The sequence below is a fragment of the Falco punctatus genome (assembly GCF_963210335.1).
Source record: "Falco punctatus genome assembly, chromosome: 6".
Lineage (NCBI taxonomy): Eukaryota > Metazoa > Chordata > Aves > Falconiformes > Falconidae > Falco > Falco punctatus.
In genome coordinates this window covers 73,081,472-73,099,808 of record NC_137585.1, presented here as the reverse complement: position 1 = coordinate 73,099,808, position 18,337 = coordinate 73,081,472, and the positions used below count along the sequence as shown (strand labels likewise).

The 18,337-nt window shown below is 37.4% G+C and overlaps 1 protein-coding gene across 13 annotated transcripts in view; it reads right to left on the bottom strand.

Moving 5' to 3' along the window:
• Nucleotides 1-18,337, bottom strand: part of CACNA2D1 (calcium voltage-gated channel auxiliary subunit alpha2delta 1) — a 434,287-nt gene that overhangs the window by 114,604 nt on the left and 301,346 nt on the right. For all 13 annotated transcript variants that reach the window (XM_080392375.1, XM_080392376.1, XM_080392369.1 and 10 more), the window contains exons 8-9: nucleotides 981-1,050; nucleotides 73-123 (exon numbers count right to left, since the gene is read on the bottom strand). In XM_080392375.1, the coding sequence (XP_080248501.1) occupies nucleotides 73-123; nucleotides 981-1,050 (121 nt within the window). The remainder of the gene's footprint in view (nucleotides 1-72; nucleotides 124-980; nucleotides 1,051-18,337) is intronic.

Below are 18,337 nucleotides of genomic sequence, written 5' to 3'. Positions count from 1 at the left end.
TACAGAGATTTGTTCAATATATCTAAGTACTTTTACCCCTCTAATATCAATACCCAGACATTAAACACTTACGCATCAACTAAAATAAGCATGTCTTTGGGAGATGCAGCTCCTTGGATATACCTGAAATAAATAAAGGTTGTGAATGACACAAACGTGAAAACACATTTGCTAGTGATGGAATACATTCTGTGATCTCTACGCTAAATCTAACTGAACCAATTAAATTCTTCTATTGTGGCTAGTAGAAAAGCATGTGCTATCATTTTCTTTCTTGCTCTGTCCCACTAAGTAAACCAAAGCATAAACTACACTAGGAAAGTCAGGAAGTAGGCATACTATTCAAAATTCACTATTTTCAGATGTTGATAACTGAAAAACATGAATGCTATTGCAAGAGCATAAAGATCTTGATGACAGATGAGTTATTAAGTAATAAAATGAGTCAGCCCAGCTTAGAGTAAAATACTTTGCCCTTTGAAAAAGTATATTCAACCAGTATGACTTCATGTATTAATACACACTACTATGACTCCAGACGCTTACAGAAAAAAATTATGAGAAACAATCCCCTGTTCTCTTGGCTTTACCAATTTAGTGATTTTTTTGCTGGTCTAAACCACTGAGACATATTTTTAAACTCTTACAAAAGTCTGGAAGAATGGCTCAGTCTAATAATCTGAATTACATTTGATTTTGGCACAAAATTGAAGTTTTTAATTGCCTTATACCTATTTGTTAACCTCTCACGAAAAAATCCATGTAATGCAACCGTACAAGACACTCTAGTGGATATTGCGTAATAAGTAGTATGATTTGAAAACTGTTTATTTAGAAGAATTAACTGATTTTTTAAAAAAGAAAATAGCAATAGGTGAAAGTAAGGACTACTAGATATAAATAATTTGAGAAATTTGTCTTTACAGTCATATGCATAAAGTAAGTGATGTGTATACATAAGTCCTTTAAAGAAAGCTTACCATGGTCTTCTGCGAACATCATACAGATCTATCTTGTTTGGAGTTCGACTTTTATCTACCCATGGGGAAGCTAAAAAGGTAAAAAAAAATACGTATAGAATAAATCAAAAACTTAATCTTAAGTATTCAAAATACAACAATATGATTCAATATCAGAGACTTTGCACTATATAAATATAAACATTTGGTATGGATAAAAATTGTCTGTATTTGTGTAATCTGTTTTTGAAATACCTACATACCCCTATATGTATGAGCATATAATACAATCTGATAAATATATATATAATTAAGACTTTAAAGCACCAAGTTGTGTTGAAGAAACAGTTACTGACTATAATTGTCCTCTGACTTCAATGGAACCAGAATTTCAACCAAAGTGCTTTAGAATATGAAATATTTTTTTTTTTATTTTTTAACAAGAAAGCACTTAATTTTGAAAACAGTTATGTTAATTACGTTGTATACAATAATACTGCATTGATCTAAAGCTCAGTTATGCATCTACACACTGACTTAAGAAAGCTTTACCTAAAAATGGAAATTAGAAAAGTAATATGAAAATATAATATCTTCTGGAAATAAAATGAGGTTGAAATATTTGTGTCACTGTTAAGAAAATGCTAAGATTAGTAACCATTTGCAAGCATTTAATCTAAGCTTTACTTCAATTTTCTGCAAGGGTAGGAAACTTTTCCTTACTAAAAACAAAATAACCCTTTCAAAACCCTTTGATATCTTAACAAACACAAATAAAAATGTGAAAAGTTACATGAAATGAAATAATGTTCTGCAAATTGTTCTCTTACTGTATGCCAACAACATTGGAGGAGCTATTTCCTGATGTTAATAATTTTCCTGTCTAGGAAATAAAGAAAGATATAGGCAGCTCCAGGATTCTTCCCAAAAAAGCATTCATCAAAGACAAATGGGAAGAATTATGATAACTCTATCCATTTAATATAAAAGAAGCCATCAGCTCAGAATAGCTGTCTATTTTTGATTTTACTAAATGTACTCTTTCCTAAGTGATCATAACCTGATCTGGTACATCAGTTACCAGAACATTTAAATCAAACATAACCGACAGTATATATATATCAGTATACAATTATCAGCCACTGAAAACACTGTATATTGATGCACAGCACAAGAACCTCAGACTCTATACCGTTATTTTCTATGATCTCGGACTAAACCACCTGATGGGTCCTTTGCAATCTAAAGGTATAAGGGTCTTTGAAATTTCTGAAAATGAGGGAACAGAATTTTTGGGAATGTTATATGTCAATTTTGTAACTTAAGTATCATTATTTAGGTACACACAGGCTAAACTCAGCAGTATTTTATGAGTCTGAAGCCATGGTTAGCACGTTTGATCATGGACTTTTTGTGTCCGTCCAGACTAATGTATCCATTGGAATTCCATCCAAAACCCCATCCTTGACATACATTCCCTAAGACCTGCAAAATCTGCATCCAATGAACTCACTTCAGTTTGTATTATAAGTGGTTTAGGTAAAATAGCAAATATAAATCAAGGTACTGACCAACACTGCTGTATCTTCACCCAAACTTTCAACCTTTCCACAAAAAGTTATTCCATCCAATAACAGCTTATGCCCTATCATATATGTCCCTCTTAATCGGCGCATATCTTGGACAGTCTTAATTAGCAGAGAATTATCTGAGCATATGCATCTGGATTTATTTCAAAACAACAGATAAAAGGTAATTTATACTGCTACCTCTTAGTCATTTCCACTAAGTCAATTAAAAATTTTCTTTTTTAGTTATTTTTCCGTATAAATGGTAAGTCCAACTCCTTAACTGCATTCTCCAAAGCAAATGGATGGTGGTTCAAAGAGACTTTGAATGCAGGAGCTGATGGACCGTGCTTCTAACATCAACCTCCTCTGCTGTCACAGTGGATACTTACATAGGTATTAATTCAAAATTGAATCCATTTTCTAAAGGCTCACAAAATAACAGATTAGCTCCTTTGCTAACATAAATTATCTACTGAAAATCGTCACATGAACATTTAGCTACAATTTATCTTTTATAACCTTCAAGAAGATGGTAGTGTAACTTCACATACTATTTTGAACTACAATCTAACTTTTCTAAGTTCTGAATGAAAATTTACTGAAACACGGGTTAAGATTACATTTTGTCTGTGTAACAGAAGACAATCTGAGAAATAATTCAGCTACATTGTTCTTCAGAATTTGCAAGCTACAAAGATATGTTAATGTACCTGACAAAGTATCGCTTCCTTGAGGTCAACACCAGTTGCCTGGACAGAACATACTTCAGAATCGGGCCCTTTAGACCAAACATAGTGTGGCAAATCTTTCAGAAATATGAAGAGGCAAAAAAATGTTAACTTAACCTTGCGAGGAAACACCAAATAATAAAATTTGAAATGCCTGTAACTTTCCCTAATATTTCCAAAAGCACCAAAAGGTTCTGTATAACAAAAGTTGGGGCTCTTTTAACTGTAATAAAAACCAGAAAATCACTTCTTGAAATTATGTTATTTTTCTTTCCTTCTCTTTATGGAGAGAATGCTCAGAAATTCTGGTTGAGACAGAGAAAAATGAAGGTTCTGAAGACATAGCTTTCCAAATCACTCTTCGGAGGAAGTCCTTCTGGCAACTAAGCCTTGCATTCAGTTCTACCATAGTTTTTCAGTAATTTCCTGGATTGCAACAAAATTCAAACTGTCCTGTTCTGGCTACATATGTGTTATTAAGCTAAAAAGTACAACGGAAGGGAAGACGTTCACCAGAACGAGAGTAAGAACTATTGAAATGGTCCAGTTATACACAAAAGAAACCATGAATAAACCACTTGGCACACTACTTACAGCCTGTCTAATCCTTTCAGAGATTACTGTGAGTGGTAACACTTGTAGTTTTTCATATTGGAGAAAGACTGAATGGTGAACACAACTGTTAAATTCTACTTATCTTTCACTAGCTTGGCCCTTTCAGTACACGCAGCCTGTAAAGATCGTCAGCAGCTTCACAGAGATCTGGAGAAGGTCTTCAGAAACATTACTTCTTACCATACCACGAAACTGGTATGTTCTGTACCACATGTCAATAAGTTTCTTTTTCCTAATTAATATATTACCTTCTGCAGGACAAATATTATAACAAACGCCTACATGCTTACATTTCCATGTGAGGAATTTTTTTCTGGATTTATGGTGTGACTGCAAAATTTGTCATCAGATATTACTGGGTGCTGGATCATATAAATATTAATTAAGGAATTACAATGTTTACTGAGAAAACTAGTTCTATTGATTTTGTGATGTACTCTACAACAGTTTATATAATCTAGTAGTAAGTCTCTGCATAGTGAAACATAAATAAGAACTCAGCCCCTAGTATCTAAAATTTCATTCACACCAAAGAAGTGCTGAATTCCCTCTTCAACCTCAAGAATTAATATGATTAAATTACTCATTCATCCTAAGCTCTCTCTGGACTAACGCCTTTAATTTTAGATGGCTTTGAATGGTCTCAAATCTATTCACTGGTTTTGGTAACGTTCCAAGTATTTAAGGATCTTATTGAAATTGCTATTACTAGGAAACTGAAATTCCCCTAAAACGTTTATCTCCAATGATCTAATTTTGTATCCTGATTTCATCTTTTAAAAAATCATTTTTTAAAAAGATAATAAATGCTCTCTATGCAAAAATAAGTTATTATGCACTTTATGATTATACAGGAAATAATCAGAAGGGATAGAGACCACTGAAAAAGACATGTATTCCTTGGTCCATATACAGATCACACTATAAAGCCATTGGGGGAAACTGGCTTACATCTTACTGACAAAAGCCATTATGTGGTCTAAGATGAAAGCAAAATGAAATACCTCAAAAGATGATTACACGTTTTCCTAAAAAAATATATAAATAAATAAAATTGAAGATCAAGGATTTAGAGATTTACAGTTTTATTTATATAACTTATTGTTTAAAACATGCATTTTAATCAGATGCCTTGAACCTGGCTCACCAAACGCCTTGAAGAAGTCAGCCTCACTGTGTTTCATTGCTGCATACTAATATCTTTGAACTATTTCAACACTACACAGTTGTCTGTTGCATACATTAGGCTTTAGTCATGTTCTCCTTTGATGATTTTCTTGTTTGGCATATGGTTAGACTTGATATTTTATACATTATTCATTGGATTTGTTATCCCTCCCACTTCTGCTGTTTGTATTATGGAGATACAGGCCTGGCTACATTTCAAGCAAGAGTAAGGCATACTCTTCTGTTATTTCTGCACATGTAGAGTGGAAATCCTCAGTTTTGTTGATAAATGCAAAAACGATTAATGCAGGACAGAGGCTGTCACAGGATAAAGCCTAAATTAAAGTATTCTACAGGAAAGGCAGATCTTGGTTACATTTGCCCATTTTTAATTCATGAGATGATTCCAGAGGCATAGGTGATTGTCATGGGGGAGGCCTTCCTGAAAGTCCTGCCAAGTAAGACCCGTTACATCTGTCCTACTCTGCTAGTTAGGTATGCATGTGCAAGGAACAGAGACACACAGATGAATTATTAACAGTTTTACATCCCTGTAATGCATTTGGGGAGAGGCCTCATCTCAGAGGGTTACTAGGTAGTCAACCTCAACATAGCATGTACCAGGTTAGTCAAACAAGTATTTGTTAAAGTTGAATTTTACCTTGTTACTTCTCAAATAAACATTCATATGGTTATTCAAAACATCCATAAACACAGATAATGCAATTCCCTGTGCCAGATTTAGTAAAGTTTTCCTCAGATGGAGCAAAGATACAACCTACAGCCTGTAGTTTCCCTTTAGTTTCATTTCATACCTCTTCTCACCTTTTAGTGAATTTACATGAACAAACCTGCATTCAAGTACATGATAACCCACACTAGCTCGGAAACATGGTGTTACTCAGCTTGCAGCTCAGAAAGAAGTCATGGAATTATTTTTCAGTAAAAGGTGGAAAGTGGTGAGACATGATAGCTAAAAATAATAAACTGATATAACTTCAACATCCCCTAACATTAACCATCATAAAGCATTTTGCACCACTATATTTAGGACTCAGGATATTTCTATCATATGATCCTAGATTGTTTACATTGGAAAAGACCTTAATATCATCAAGTCCAACCATTAACATAGCACTTTTCAATACCACCAGAGATGGTGACTCAACCACCTCCTTGGGCAGCCTGTTCCAACACTTGACAACCCTTTTGGTGAAGAAATTTTTCCTAATATCCAATCTAAACCTCCCCTTGTGCAACTTCAGGCCATTTCCTCTTGTCCTGTCACTTGTTACTTGGGAGAAGAGAACAACACCCACCTCACTGCAACCTCCTGTCAGGTAGTTGTAGAGAGCAATAAGGTCTCCCCTCAGCCTCCTTTTCTCCTGCTAAACAACCCCAGTTCCCTCAGCTGTTCCTCATCAGATCTGTGCTCCAGATACTTCACCAGCTTCCTTGCTTTTCTCTGGACACACTCCAGCACCTCAATGTCCCTCTTGTAGCAAGGGGCCGAAAACTGAACACAGTGCTCCAGGACAACCACAGAATCACAGACAGAATGGTCAGGGTTGGAAGGGAGCTCTGGAGATCACTTAGTCCAGCCTCCTGCTAAAACAGGGTCTCCCAAAACATGTTGCGCAGAGTCACATCCAGGTGGGGTTTGAATGCCCCCAGAGAAGGAGACCCCACAGCCTTTCCGGGCAGCCTGTTCCAGGGCTCTGTCACCCTCACAGTAAAGAAGTTTTTCCTCATATTCATATTACACCCCTAGTGGATCTGCATGGCAAGGTTTTGGTAGCAGAGAGGCTACAGGGGTGGCTTCTGTGAGAAGCTGCCAGAAGCTTCTCCTATGACAAATGGAACCAATGCCAGCCATCTCCAGGATGCTGGCCAAAGTCAAACCAATCATTGATGGTGGTAGCGCCCTTGTGATAACATATTTAAGAAAGGGAAACAAAAAAAAAATCCATGCAACAATCGCCGCAGAAGAGAGGAATGAGAATATGTGAGAGCAACAACTCTGCAGACACCCAGGGCAGTGCAGGAGATGCTCCAGGTGCTGGAGCAGAGAGTTCTCTGTAGCCCATGGTGAGGACCATGGTGAGGCAGGCTGTCCCTCTGCAGCCCACAGAGGACCCCACACTGGAGCAGCTGGAAGCCCAAAGGAGACTGTGACCCTGTGGGAAGCCCACGCTGAGGCAGGTTTGCTGGAAGAACTTGTGACCCCACAGGGCACTATGCTGGAGCAGCCCATTCCTGAAGGACTGCACCCCATGGAAGGGATCCACGCTGGAGCAGCTCATGAAGAACTGCAGCCTATGGGAAGGACTCACATCGGAGAACTTTCTCCAACAGGAGGGACCCCATGCTGGAGCAGGGGAAGAGTATGAGGAGGAAGGAGCAGCACAAGCAACATGTGATGAATTGACCATGAGCTCTATTCCCCGTCCCCCTGCACTGCTGGAGCAGAGGAGGTAGAGAAATTGAGAGTGAATTTGAGCCTGGGGAGCAAGGAAGGGTGGGTGGAAGGTGCTTTTAAGTTTTGAGTTTTAGTTCTCATTACCCTACTCTGAATTGAATGGCAATAAATTGAACTAATTTCCCCAACTTGAGTCTGTTTTGCCCATGACAGTAACTGCTGAGCGATCCCCCTGTCCTGATCTCAACGCACAAGCCTTTCGTAACATTTTCTCTCTTCTGTCCAGTTGAGGAGAGGAGTGATAGAGTGATTTTTGTGGGTACCTGGGTACCACCTGGGTATCCAGCCAGGGTCAAACAGTCCTGCTGGCCATGCTATTTCTGATAAAAGCCAGGATACTATTGGCCTTCTTGGCCACCTGGACACACTGCTGGCTCATATTCAGCCAGCTGTTGACCAACACCCCCAGGTCCTCTTCTAGCAGGCTGTTTCCAGCCACTGTTCCTCAAGCCTGAAGTGTTGCATTGGGTTATTGTGATCTAAGTGCAGAACTTAGCCTTTTGAATCCCATATTATTTGCCTCAGCCCATCAATCCTGCCTGTCCAGATTCCTTTGCAGAGATTTCCCACCCTCAAGCAGATCAATACCCCCGCCCAACTTCCTGTCACCAACTTACTAAGGGTGCACTTGATCCCTTTGTCTACATCATTGATAAAGACATTCAACAGCACTCACAGCAATACTGAGCCCTGGGGAACACCACTTGTGACTGGCTACCAAGTGGATTTAAATCCATTCACTACAACTCTGGGCCTGGCTTCATAATGACACCTTGGATTAATAACTGATCAGTACCATCCCCCCCAAACAGAGATTGTTCCTGACTAGCTCTGTGCTACCACAGAATATGTTCAGTCAAGAATGAATGCAGCCGTTTCCTAACTATTTTACTTAGATAATGACTTCAAATTGTCAAAAGGTCAAATTATCTCCAAGTAAAACCTCATCTAACATAAACAGCTCTGTGGAATGTCCTCTGTAATTTTTACAGCACCATCACCATAAAAAAAAAAAAAAAAAAAGAAAGGTAATCATCTCATAAAGTTTTGTTCAGAATATATTACTTATGTGGTTATGGGCAATGCAGTTTCATCCCAAATCAGTTCAGCAATGATTTTTATATGGGAACAGTCCATACACAAACACATGCATTGCTTTATTGGTCCCAATATGCCAAAATAAACAAAAGCAATTTGAATGTGTAACAAACACTGCTGTCCGCAACCTAAAATTAACCTCTCAAATGTATCTGTGTTGTCTCCATTCAGAAGCAAGTATTTCTGCTTCTGCTGATGTTACAGAAGGGTTAAGGTTTAATCTTAAGAACTCAGAAGTAGTCATGCATCCTAAGTTCGAACAGCTAGTGTTAAGGTACCTTGTTTGTTTGAAAGTAATCTTTGTATACTTGTATGCAATAAATCCAGACTGATATGGTTTAAGACCATATATGCGGACTACAAAGGAGAACTCTAGCCAACTGAATAGAGGAAAGGGCAGATTTACAGACCCTTGAGACCACTGAAGACCTCCGCTCTGGACAGCTGAGCATGCATGAGGGAGAGGGCGAATATTGTAATTAGTATTGGGCAATCTCATGAATATGTGTGCCTTTTACAGGAAATGTTTTGAATATGTATACATGTACTGCATAAAAAGAGCTACCTGAGAGAAGGAAGCTATGCACATTAGGTGGAGCGAACCCCTGTGCATCCAGCACTGCAATAAAGAATGGCTGCTTCTTAATGCAACATTGGTGTTAAGGAGTCATATTCCCTATTTCAGTGACACACATATAAACTGAATTTCATCCTCAATACATGTGTTGTTTGCATTGGTTTCACCCGGACTAGCTACAATCCCCGCAAAGGAGGATGGAATATCAGAGCTTGGTGGATCTGTTTGCACAGAACAACAACATTCAGCACATCAGATTTGAAAAATAAGCCAGAATTAAACATATTGTAAGATTTTCCATATCATGAGTATGGTTAGATCCAGACATGTCAGCCCATGTCCTTTCCTCCCAGATTTCAACAATAAAAAAAAGAAAAAGAAAAGAAAGAAAAGAAAAAAAAATGTGAACAATGCTCAAAGAGGCTTATTTCAATGTAAAAAGTAGAACTATCAATTTATACACTAATTGCACTACTTGATAATTTATAAGATGGATTACTGAGCAAGTGTTTTGGGTTTGGTTTGGTTATTTTACTTTAAAGGTTCCTTTAAATGTTAAGTTGTTAACAGGAACTAACAGCTATTAAATACAAAACCTTTTGCAAAAAAAAGAAGGTGAAGTTCTCAGTTTTTCAAGGCTTTTCATTCATTTTGTATAGATTTTTTAGGCTTTTTACTCTCTTAGTATCTGCTTCAGTAATGACTTTCTTTGGAAAGTTCAATATTATGGCCGCAACACTATTGCTTACCATTAATGCTTAACACAAGAGCAGCTGTGCACAGCAAGTCCTTCATCTGGAGATACACCATTTTATTTTATACGAAATTGATTTCTAAAGCTCTTCCATTATTAATTTGTCTAAGCAGGGAATGCTCCAGTAGCTGAATGAGACCTGCTCCACTGACATCTGGAAATAGGTTCAAGATTTCTTTATTTTTTACAAAGGGAAAGCAATAATACTAGCTCTTCTCTATCCTTATTTTAATCTAAGAATCTCAAGAGCTTAAGGAAAAAAATATTTTTCTGGATAATTAGCACCACAGAATTATATTTTCTTTATCTATGAATTCCTTTATTTAACACCTTTAAGCCCCAATTACATAGGAATATCCTAGTAAAATACTGGCATGAGGGATCTAAAGAGATTTTTTCTCTAATTAATTGAAGTTCCTATCATAGTGTACTTATTTATTATATAGATAAACAAAGTAAGGCTAAATATAAGCCAAATCTAGAATAAAAAAGGGAAAGAATACAATCTAGAGTAAAAAATGGGAAAGAATACAATGGCTCTTATCACTGTACTCTTCAGCACTGATATTACAAAGATCCTGAGAAGATTAACACATCTGCTGATGTCTAAACAATGCTATGAATTTAGGTATGGGTTAATAAATATAATAATAGCACACTGAATCTTATAGAAACTTGGTGTTACCCATATTCCTGGCTTGAATCCCTAACCTGTGGAGGATCACTGAAAAAGTCATTTTACCTCTCGACACCTGTTTCTTTAATCTGCAAAATGAAGACAGTGATATTTTTACTACCTTTAAACCAGAACGGGTTTTGGGGATGAAAATTAAGCTGTGTGTTATATTCTATGGAGTTTATATATGCCCTGCAGTAATAGCACAAAATAATGTCGGGGTGTTTGAGAACATGAAGCCTCCTAGAACAGGACTGGAGAACCTTGTAGTCCAGAAGAAAGAAAACAGCATCCAGAGCTGTCCTTTGGGAATGGCTGCCAGCATGTGTTGCCCCTTCAGTCACACTGTGGGGCTGCCTAGAGGATTCTAATAAAACTCTGACTTGTTCTGTTTACTAGTACAGATATATCTTTGAAGCCGAGGGAGCAGATGAGCTTAAGAAATACCTTTATGAATGATTAAGACATGCTCAGATATACTTAAATTAAGATTATGTAGGCACTCAATTCCAACACTGCAATCTTGTTCGGTATCTACTAATTTCGCTAAGAATGATTTTAACTTCACAGATACTTTGCCACTTGAATTCAATACTTCTCGAGTAAACAGTCATATCTCCATAAATAACAGGACTGCAAACATTCTGAAATGCTACTTCATGGCTAGTTCACCTGGAAGTCTGCCAAAGAGTCAGTCTCCTTAGGAAATACTATTTCTCTTCATTAGTATGAAGTTCCCAATGTTCACCTAAGAATTCAATATTGTAGCACCTCTTACTGGCTTTCTTGTAGTTATATGCATCTGGGCTGTCCTCTACCCATTTTATTTCTTCTGCTACCATTTTTCTGTAACACAGGTAAGGTCAAACGAAAATGACAAATACGTTTTTAAGTTATGTGATAAGAAAAGGGCCACAGAACTGCAGGCTGGAGGCTACTTTTTCCTCTATGGAAAAAAAAAAAAAAAAAAGAACAAAAACCAAACCCCACAAAAACCAACAGAGAGAAGTCACAGAGCTATGCAGAACTTTGGGAGAGTGGAAGTCGACAAACATACCGTATTGGGAAAGCAAGTTTTAAATGTAATTTCCCATATGCCTTTGTTAAATGCCCAGATGGAAGTGGGAAAATTTGGAACATCTGGGGACAGGGTAGTATTTCTTTTTCAGTTTTATTTTTGTTACGAATTGCCTCAGCTTTTCATACCTTGACCAAGTGTGGCAGATTTCCACCTTCAGCACACTGCAAACCAAATACTGTCACACTGACTTTATGTTCAACATTTCCTCATAAAAAATCCTGAATCTATAAATGTATCATCATACTACTGTTATTGCTATATAAACCCCACTAACTGGAATCTGAAACCATCCATATCAGTACTACTCTTTCAAGTACTACCTTTGACAAATTTTATTTAGCATACTTCATTTACGGAAGTTGGTGTTGCTGATAAAAGAGTTTTCTTACTAAACATTCATCTAAATCAAGGTTGTGTTTTTGTGTGAGTAATCCTTTGCAAACTTTCTTAAGTGTATTTATTGCTATAACTAGAAAGCCTCCTATATCATAGTTAACCACAAATAAATGTCAGCTGTCTGCAGTCCAAAACAAAATGCATTCTTTACTGAGGGTATTAGCCTATAAAAAAACTAAACAACCCCACCCCCACCCCCCCAACAACAAAACAGAGAAAGGTGGTATCAGGCAAAAGTACATCAATACATAAAATGTTTTTAAAATTTGTTTAAGTAGTAATTGCTACAGTGAAAATAATATGCTTCCTATTGCAGTATTTTAGTGAAACATTGATTAACAATTATAATCCTCATTACCTCTATAATTAAGAAGGATTTCAGGTTTAAAAAGAGGAACTCATTTGTTTGTACCTACACTTCCAAGTATCCTGCCAAAAAAATGATATTACATTGTACTTTGAGATAACTGCTTTCTAAAACCCAGCAGTATAATTAGCTAGGTAGATACCTCACAAAAGGTAAGTAACTTAATAACTGTCAAACCATATTAAACTATTTAAATTACATTTATTTGTTTTTGTGTAACAGATTTGTTCACTGCTCTGTGGTTAATTATAAATGAAATCTGCAGTTTGATCTATATTAAAGCACCTTTCTGTCTACATGGAGTCAACAAAGTTCTACATGTGCAAGCCCACAGGGAATGAATTCAAGATTTAAAAAAAAAAAAAAAAAAAAAAAAAAAAAGAAAAAGTTTCATTTTTCAATTTCCTGCCACCAAAGAAAAAATCTCTTTGGAAACAATATCATTAAAAAAACAAACAAACAACCAAAACCTGACCTACATTATAGATTCTAGGTGGACCTGCTTGAGCAGGAGGGTTAGTCCAGGTTACTTCTCTGATTCTATGATTATTGCCACTTATGCTTAGCTTTAAAAAAGGCATCATCTATTCTGTATTAGACAGTCCATATCTGATGAATGAGATCCATCCTTCCAGAATATTAATCCATTTCAAGTGTCTATTTGAAGTATCTTATCCTCTGAGGATGACCATATTTTCCCTTTTCTTTTAAAGCATTCCAGAAAAGAAACTTTTGGTTATTAAAATACCATGTTGTGATATTTGCTGGTTTATGTCTTTGCAAGTTTCAATGGGATTGGAACAAATTGGTAATTTCAATGATCTTGCTGAAATGCTGTAGGATTACTGCTTTCACTTTGAGTCAAAAACTACTGAAGCACTATGTCTGGACTAGAATTAGGCAAGTGTCATCTTAAAATGACATCTTAAAAGCTAATATGAGTTTCTACAATTAGAAGTATAAACTCAAAAATTAGGCAGAAAGATGTATATCTACTATCTACTACTGAAAAAGTGCTTCAACATTTATAATAAATTGTGCTCTCTTGCCATTTCACAGAGAACTGAAATTTTAAAATTGGTGGCTAACAGTTTTCCCACTGAAACTCTTCTGGTTTTGTTTACTGTTTCCAAAAAATTTGCCTTTCAGAATTCCATATCAAATTTCAGGAGGGTTTGCTTTAAAAACCCCACAAAATACATTTCAGCTTTCTTTCATTTAGAGGTGAAAAGCGAGTCTTATTTATGAGTTATACATAAATAGTGGAAAACGGTTCCCTTGCACAACAAAGGCTAGTAACTTCTACAAATATTTTTAAACCTGGTGGATTTTAAAACAACTAGAATTGAAAACATGAATTCAACACAACTGAGCCTTAAAACAAAAACAAAAAGGAAAGAAAAGTTATTTATATGACCAGTCCTGTCTTGCCATCTGCAGATAACTCGGCTAAAATTCTGTTTGCAACTTGAATGTTAAGAAACAGGAAGGGTTTTCTCATACAGGTCATGTGGGACATGTTCAGAAAAGCTGATTGTAACTTCCTATTTAACAGAAAAAAAGAAGATGTAACTAATTCCCCAAAATGCTACCAAGTAAATCAAGATCCTTTGTTTTCTGAGATGAATCAAAATAGCCCCTGAGTATGCACTGGACAGTAGTGCAGGATAATGACCTCAAGGTCCCTGTGGCTGCAAGTCAGACAGAACCATACAGATAACAGTATCATGTCTAACAGGATGCAACACATATTCACTACACGCCTTTACATCTGGGTCTGGCTTTTCTGGTCAGACTTGTCAATGTAAAATGTAACTGAAATTCTGATTTCAGTTACATACTGGCACATGGATATTTAAAACTGCTGATATCTTTTTCTTTTTTTTTTTTTTTTTTTTTTTTTTTAATTCCCAGATTTCAATGCAACTTGAATTTAATTTTACTGAATCTAATCTCATCCATCACGTCGTATCTTCTTGCTATGGAAATTAAGTTTAGCAACAAAACCTTAAACAACAGAAATCCCTCCTGTATAGCTTTATGAGAATGTTTTATTTACCTACATATCAGTCACAAAGGATTTTGTGCATACTGATTACAAGGATAAATCTATCTGCAAAAATGCCTCTTGTATGATATGCTTGTAACATGAAGACATTACAGTTGGCTGTGAAAAAACTGTGCCTGAGCCATTTGATTTCAATGACTTCACAATTCAACCAGTCTGTTAACTTGTTTTAACAATTTTAACATACTTTAACTGTTGCTATGAATTATTAAATATATATATAAACAAAGAAGAAAATAAAATAAATGCTCAGAAAATATCCAAATTTTGGCCAACAGTATATTAAACCTGTAACATTTCACATTTTTAATGTGTTAGTAGTAGGTCTGTGTTAATGACAGATGAAATGGCCAGTTGCAACTTGAATAGAACCATAAAATCATGCAGAATCCAAAGTACTTGCAAGCTAACTTCATTACATCCGGTGTAATAAATTGAGATTGTTTGCAAACTAGCACTGCATGGCCTGTGCCTAGTTTTTGCACTGATGGATAAACATGAACAGAAAACATATGGAGTCTTCTTTTCATCCTCCATCAATAAGGCAGCAAATGCAATTTAGTTTCTGAGCAGAAGGAAGTTGTCTGGTGCTACTTTCACATTTTTTCCCCTTTAAGCAAGAGGGAAATTTTTAAGCGAAGGCAGAAAAGATTATGGAATCAATTGTAGTCTCATGCAAACATGATGAAATCATTCTGTTCCTTAAAAATGAAGGGCCTTACATGCACTAGCAGGCTCTGCAGGCTCCTAGGCGATTGCTGCCTGCGTTCAAGCCCATGTTTATAAGGTGCAGATGTGTAACCTGGGAGTGCTGGTGTGGGAAGAGGGAAGGGACAAAAAGCTGCAAGAAATCTCCTGGAAACCTCTGTCTCTTTGTTTCAGAGCTTCATTTAAGCTCAGGCCCTTGCTCCTTGCCCAGCCTACACTGTATGGATGTCTGTGTACCGTGCTGTATTTTGCTTATCCTGACGCTGTGTCTTGTCAGTGTGGACTTGTTGGGCTGACATGTGAAGCTGACCCCAGGACAAGCACTGCATGCACCAAGAGGTCTCAGTATGTCCAACATTTTTAACATTGTCTTTGCCACACATTAGTATGTGTGTTGAAGAAAAATTAATAAACAACTCCCTACTTCCTAAAACAAGCACCGAGTACACTGTTACTTCTGAACTGACAGTAATTCTAAAAAATAGAGTAAGACTGGAATTAAGTTGAAAAGCTTTCTCCATGTGGATGAGTACCTTTGCCGTGGCTAATCCATCAGCTGTGCACTTCCATACTGGCCCAGCAGTGCTGGTACTCCTTGATACTCTCTGATACCATGGACAGATACTGAAACACAACTAGACATTTTATGAAAACAATTACACATGATGTTGTTTCTGTTGTTCTGAATGACAGTATTTAAGATTTATGTGAGAATTTCTAAATTTTCTTTCAGAAGTGGAAGAAAATACAGAGTGAAAAGGAAAACTGCTGTGATGAAAACTGCTCGCCCTCTCCATCTTCTATTTATACACATTTGTAAGATTCCTCTAAGCCTCATCTTCTCCAGGCTGAAAGCTAGCTCTCTCAGCCTCTACTCCAAGTCCTTTATCATCTTCGCTGGTTTTCAGTAAGTCCCTGTCTCTCTTCTACTACAGACTCTAGAACTGGATCTTCCACTCCATAAATGTCTCACCAGTGCTAAGTCAAGGGAATCACCTCTTTCACCTGCAAGAAATTACTTGCCTAATGCATCCCAGGCTGTTGTTGGCCATGTACAACTTGTTTGTCAGGGCCTCCGTTTTTTGTTTGGTTGTTTTTTGTGGTGGTTTTTTTTTTTTGTTTTTCTTTTTTTTTTTTCTGTAAAGCTGCTTTTCAGCTAGGCAATCCCATGCAGGTACTGGTGCCTGTAGTTGTTCTTCTACCAGATGCAGAACTTTGCATTTCCCTATGTTGAACTCTGTGATTCCCGTCAGCTCAGTTCTCCAGCCTGTCGAGATCCCTCTGAATGGCAGTAAAGCTATCTTACGTATCAGACACTCTCAGTTTTGAATCACCTACAGACTTGCTGAGGGTGAACCCTGCCCCATCATCCAGGTGACTAATGAAGGTGTTGAATAGCACTGGCCCCAGTATTGAATCCTGGGGTACACAAATTTTGACTGGCCTCTGGCTGAACTTCATGTCACTTCTCATAACCCTTTGAGATCAGCAATTCAGACAGTTATCAGTCCACCTCACTGTCCATTTATCTAAGCTGTACTTCATCAGTTTGTCTATGAGAATATTAAGGGAAACCATGTCAAAAGACTTCCTTTTGAAGTCAAGACAAATAACATCACTGCTTTTCCCTCATCCACCAAGTCTGTCATCTCCTTGCAGACAGTCATCAGGTTGATCAGGCATGATTCCCCCTTTCACCTATGTTGACCAGTCTCAATCACCTTGTCCTCACTATGCTTTAAAATAGTTTCCAGGGGACTTGTTTCATTGCTTTCCTAGGGACTAATGTGAGTCTGACACATTGTAGTTCCCCAGATCCTCTTCTTGCCCTTCTTGAAGATACAAGCAACACTTGTTTCCTCAGGAAAGAAGGAACCTCAGGAACTTCTCCCAGTTTCTGTGATCTTTCAGTGATTAAGCAAGGATGGTCTTGCAATGACGTCCAGCAGTCCCCTCAGTATTCATGGGTGCATCCCATCAGGTCACAAGGACTTGTACATGTCTAGTTTGTTTAAATGTTCCCTAACCTGATCCTCCTTCACTGAGGGTAAGTCAACCTTGCTCTAGAATTTCCTTCTGACCACAGAGGCCTGCAATTACTAAGGGCTGGTCTGATGACTAAGGACTGAGGTGAATAATGTAATGAGTAACTTGGCCTTTCCCATGCCTTTTGTCAACAATTTCCCTGCTCCAGCATGGAGCAGCCAGACCACATTCTGCAGCAAGTCCTTATTTTCCTTAGTCTTTCTTTTGCTGCTAGTGTTCCTGTAGACCAGGGGTCCTCAAACTATGGCCCCCAGGCCAGATACAGCCCCCCAGGGTCCTCAATCCGGCCCCCAGTATTTACAGACCCCCCCACCCCACCGGGGGTTGGGGGGGGGCGTGAAACCAAGCAGCCGCAGATGACTGCCTGCCACTTCATCCGCATGCCGCCCCCCTGGTTAAAAAGTTTGAGGACCCCTGCTGTAGAAGCTCTTCTTGTTGCCCTTCATACCCCTCACCAGGTTCAACTCCAGGGGGCTTTGGCTTTTCTAACCATGTTTCTACATGCTTGGACAGTGTCTTTATATTCCTCCCAGGTCATCCGTCCTTGCTTCCACCTTTTGTACATCTCCCTTTTAAACTATGAATTTTATCAGGTATCTTCCTCACCTGAAGATAAGAGATTCTTGTCTTGATTCTGGTACAACTCCATAAATGTATGCAAAAAGGACAATGCATTACAATGCTGAAACCATCTTTTGAAAGAAAGACTGATATGTGATATATAACTTTAAATATAAGAATGAGTATCTATTACATCCTTCTCAAAAGTTCCATTCACTTTATTTGTTTATACTTTTGAGCTCTTCTATCAAAATACCATTTACTTACTCTTGAGTTGTTCTGAGCTCATAGAACAGCTAATAGAAATCTTAAAATTGCTATTGGCATCTTCATATCAAAATGGATGGTTGCCAGCACAGTAACAGAGCTTAGCATTTTGCTGCATAAATATGCTGCCACTGAAAATAATGAAAATGTTGATACTAAGTACTGTCAGTAATATTTAAAAGTATTTGAGGCAAGACACACATTCTTAAATAATCTAAA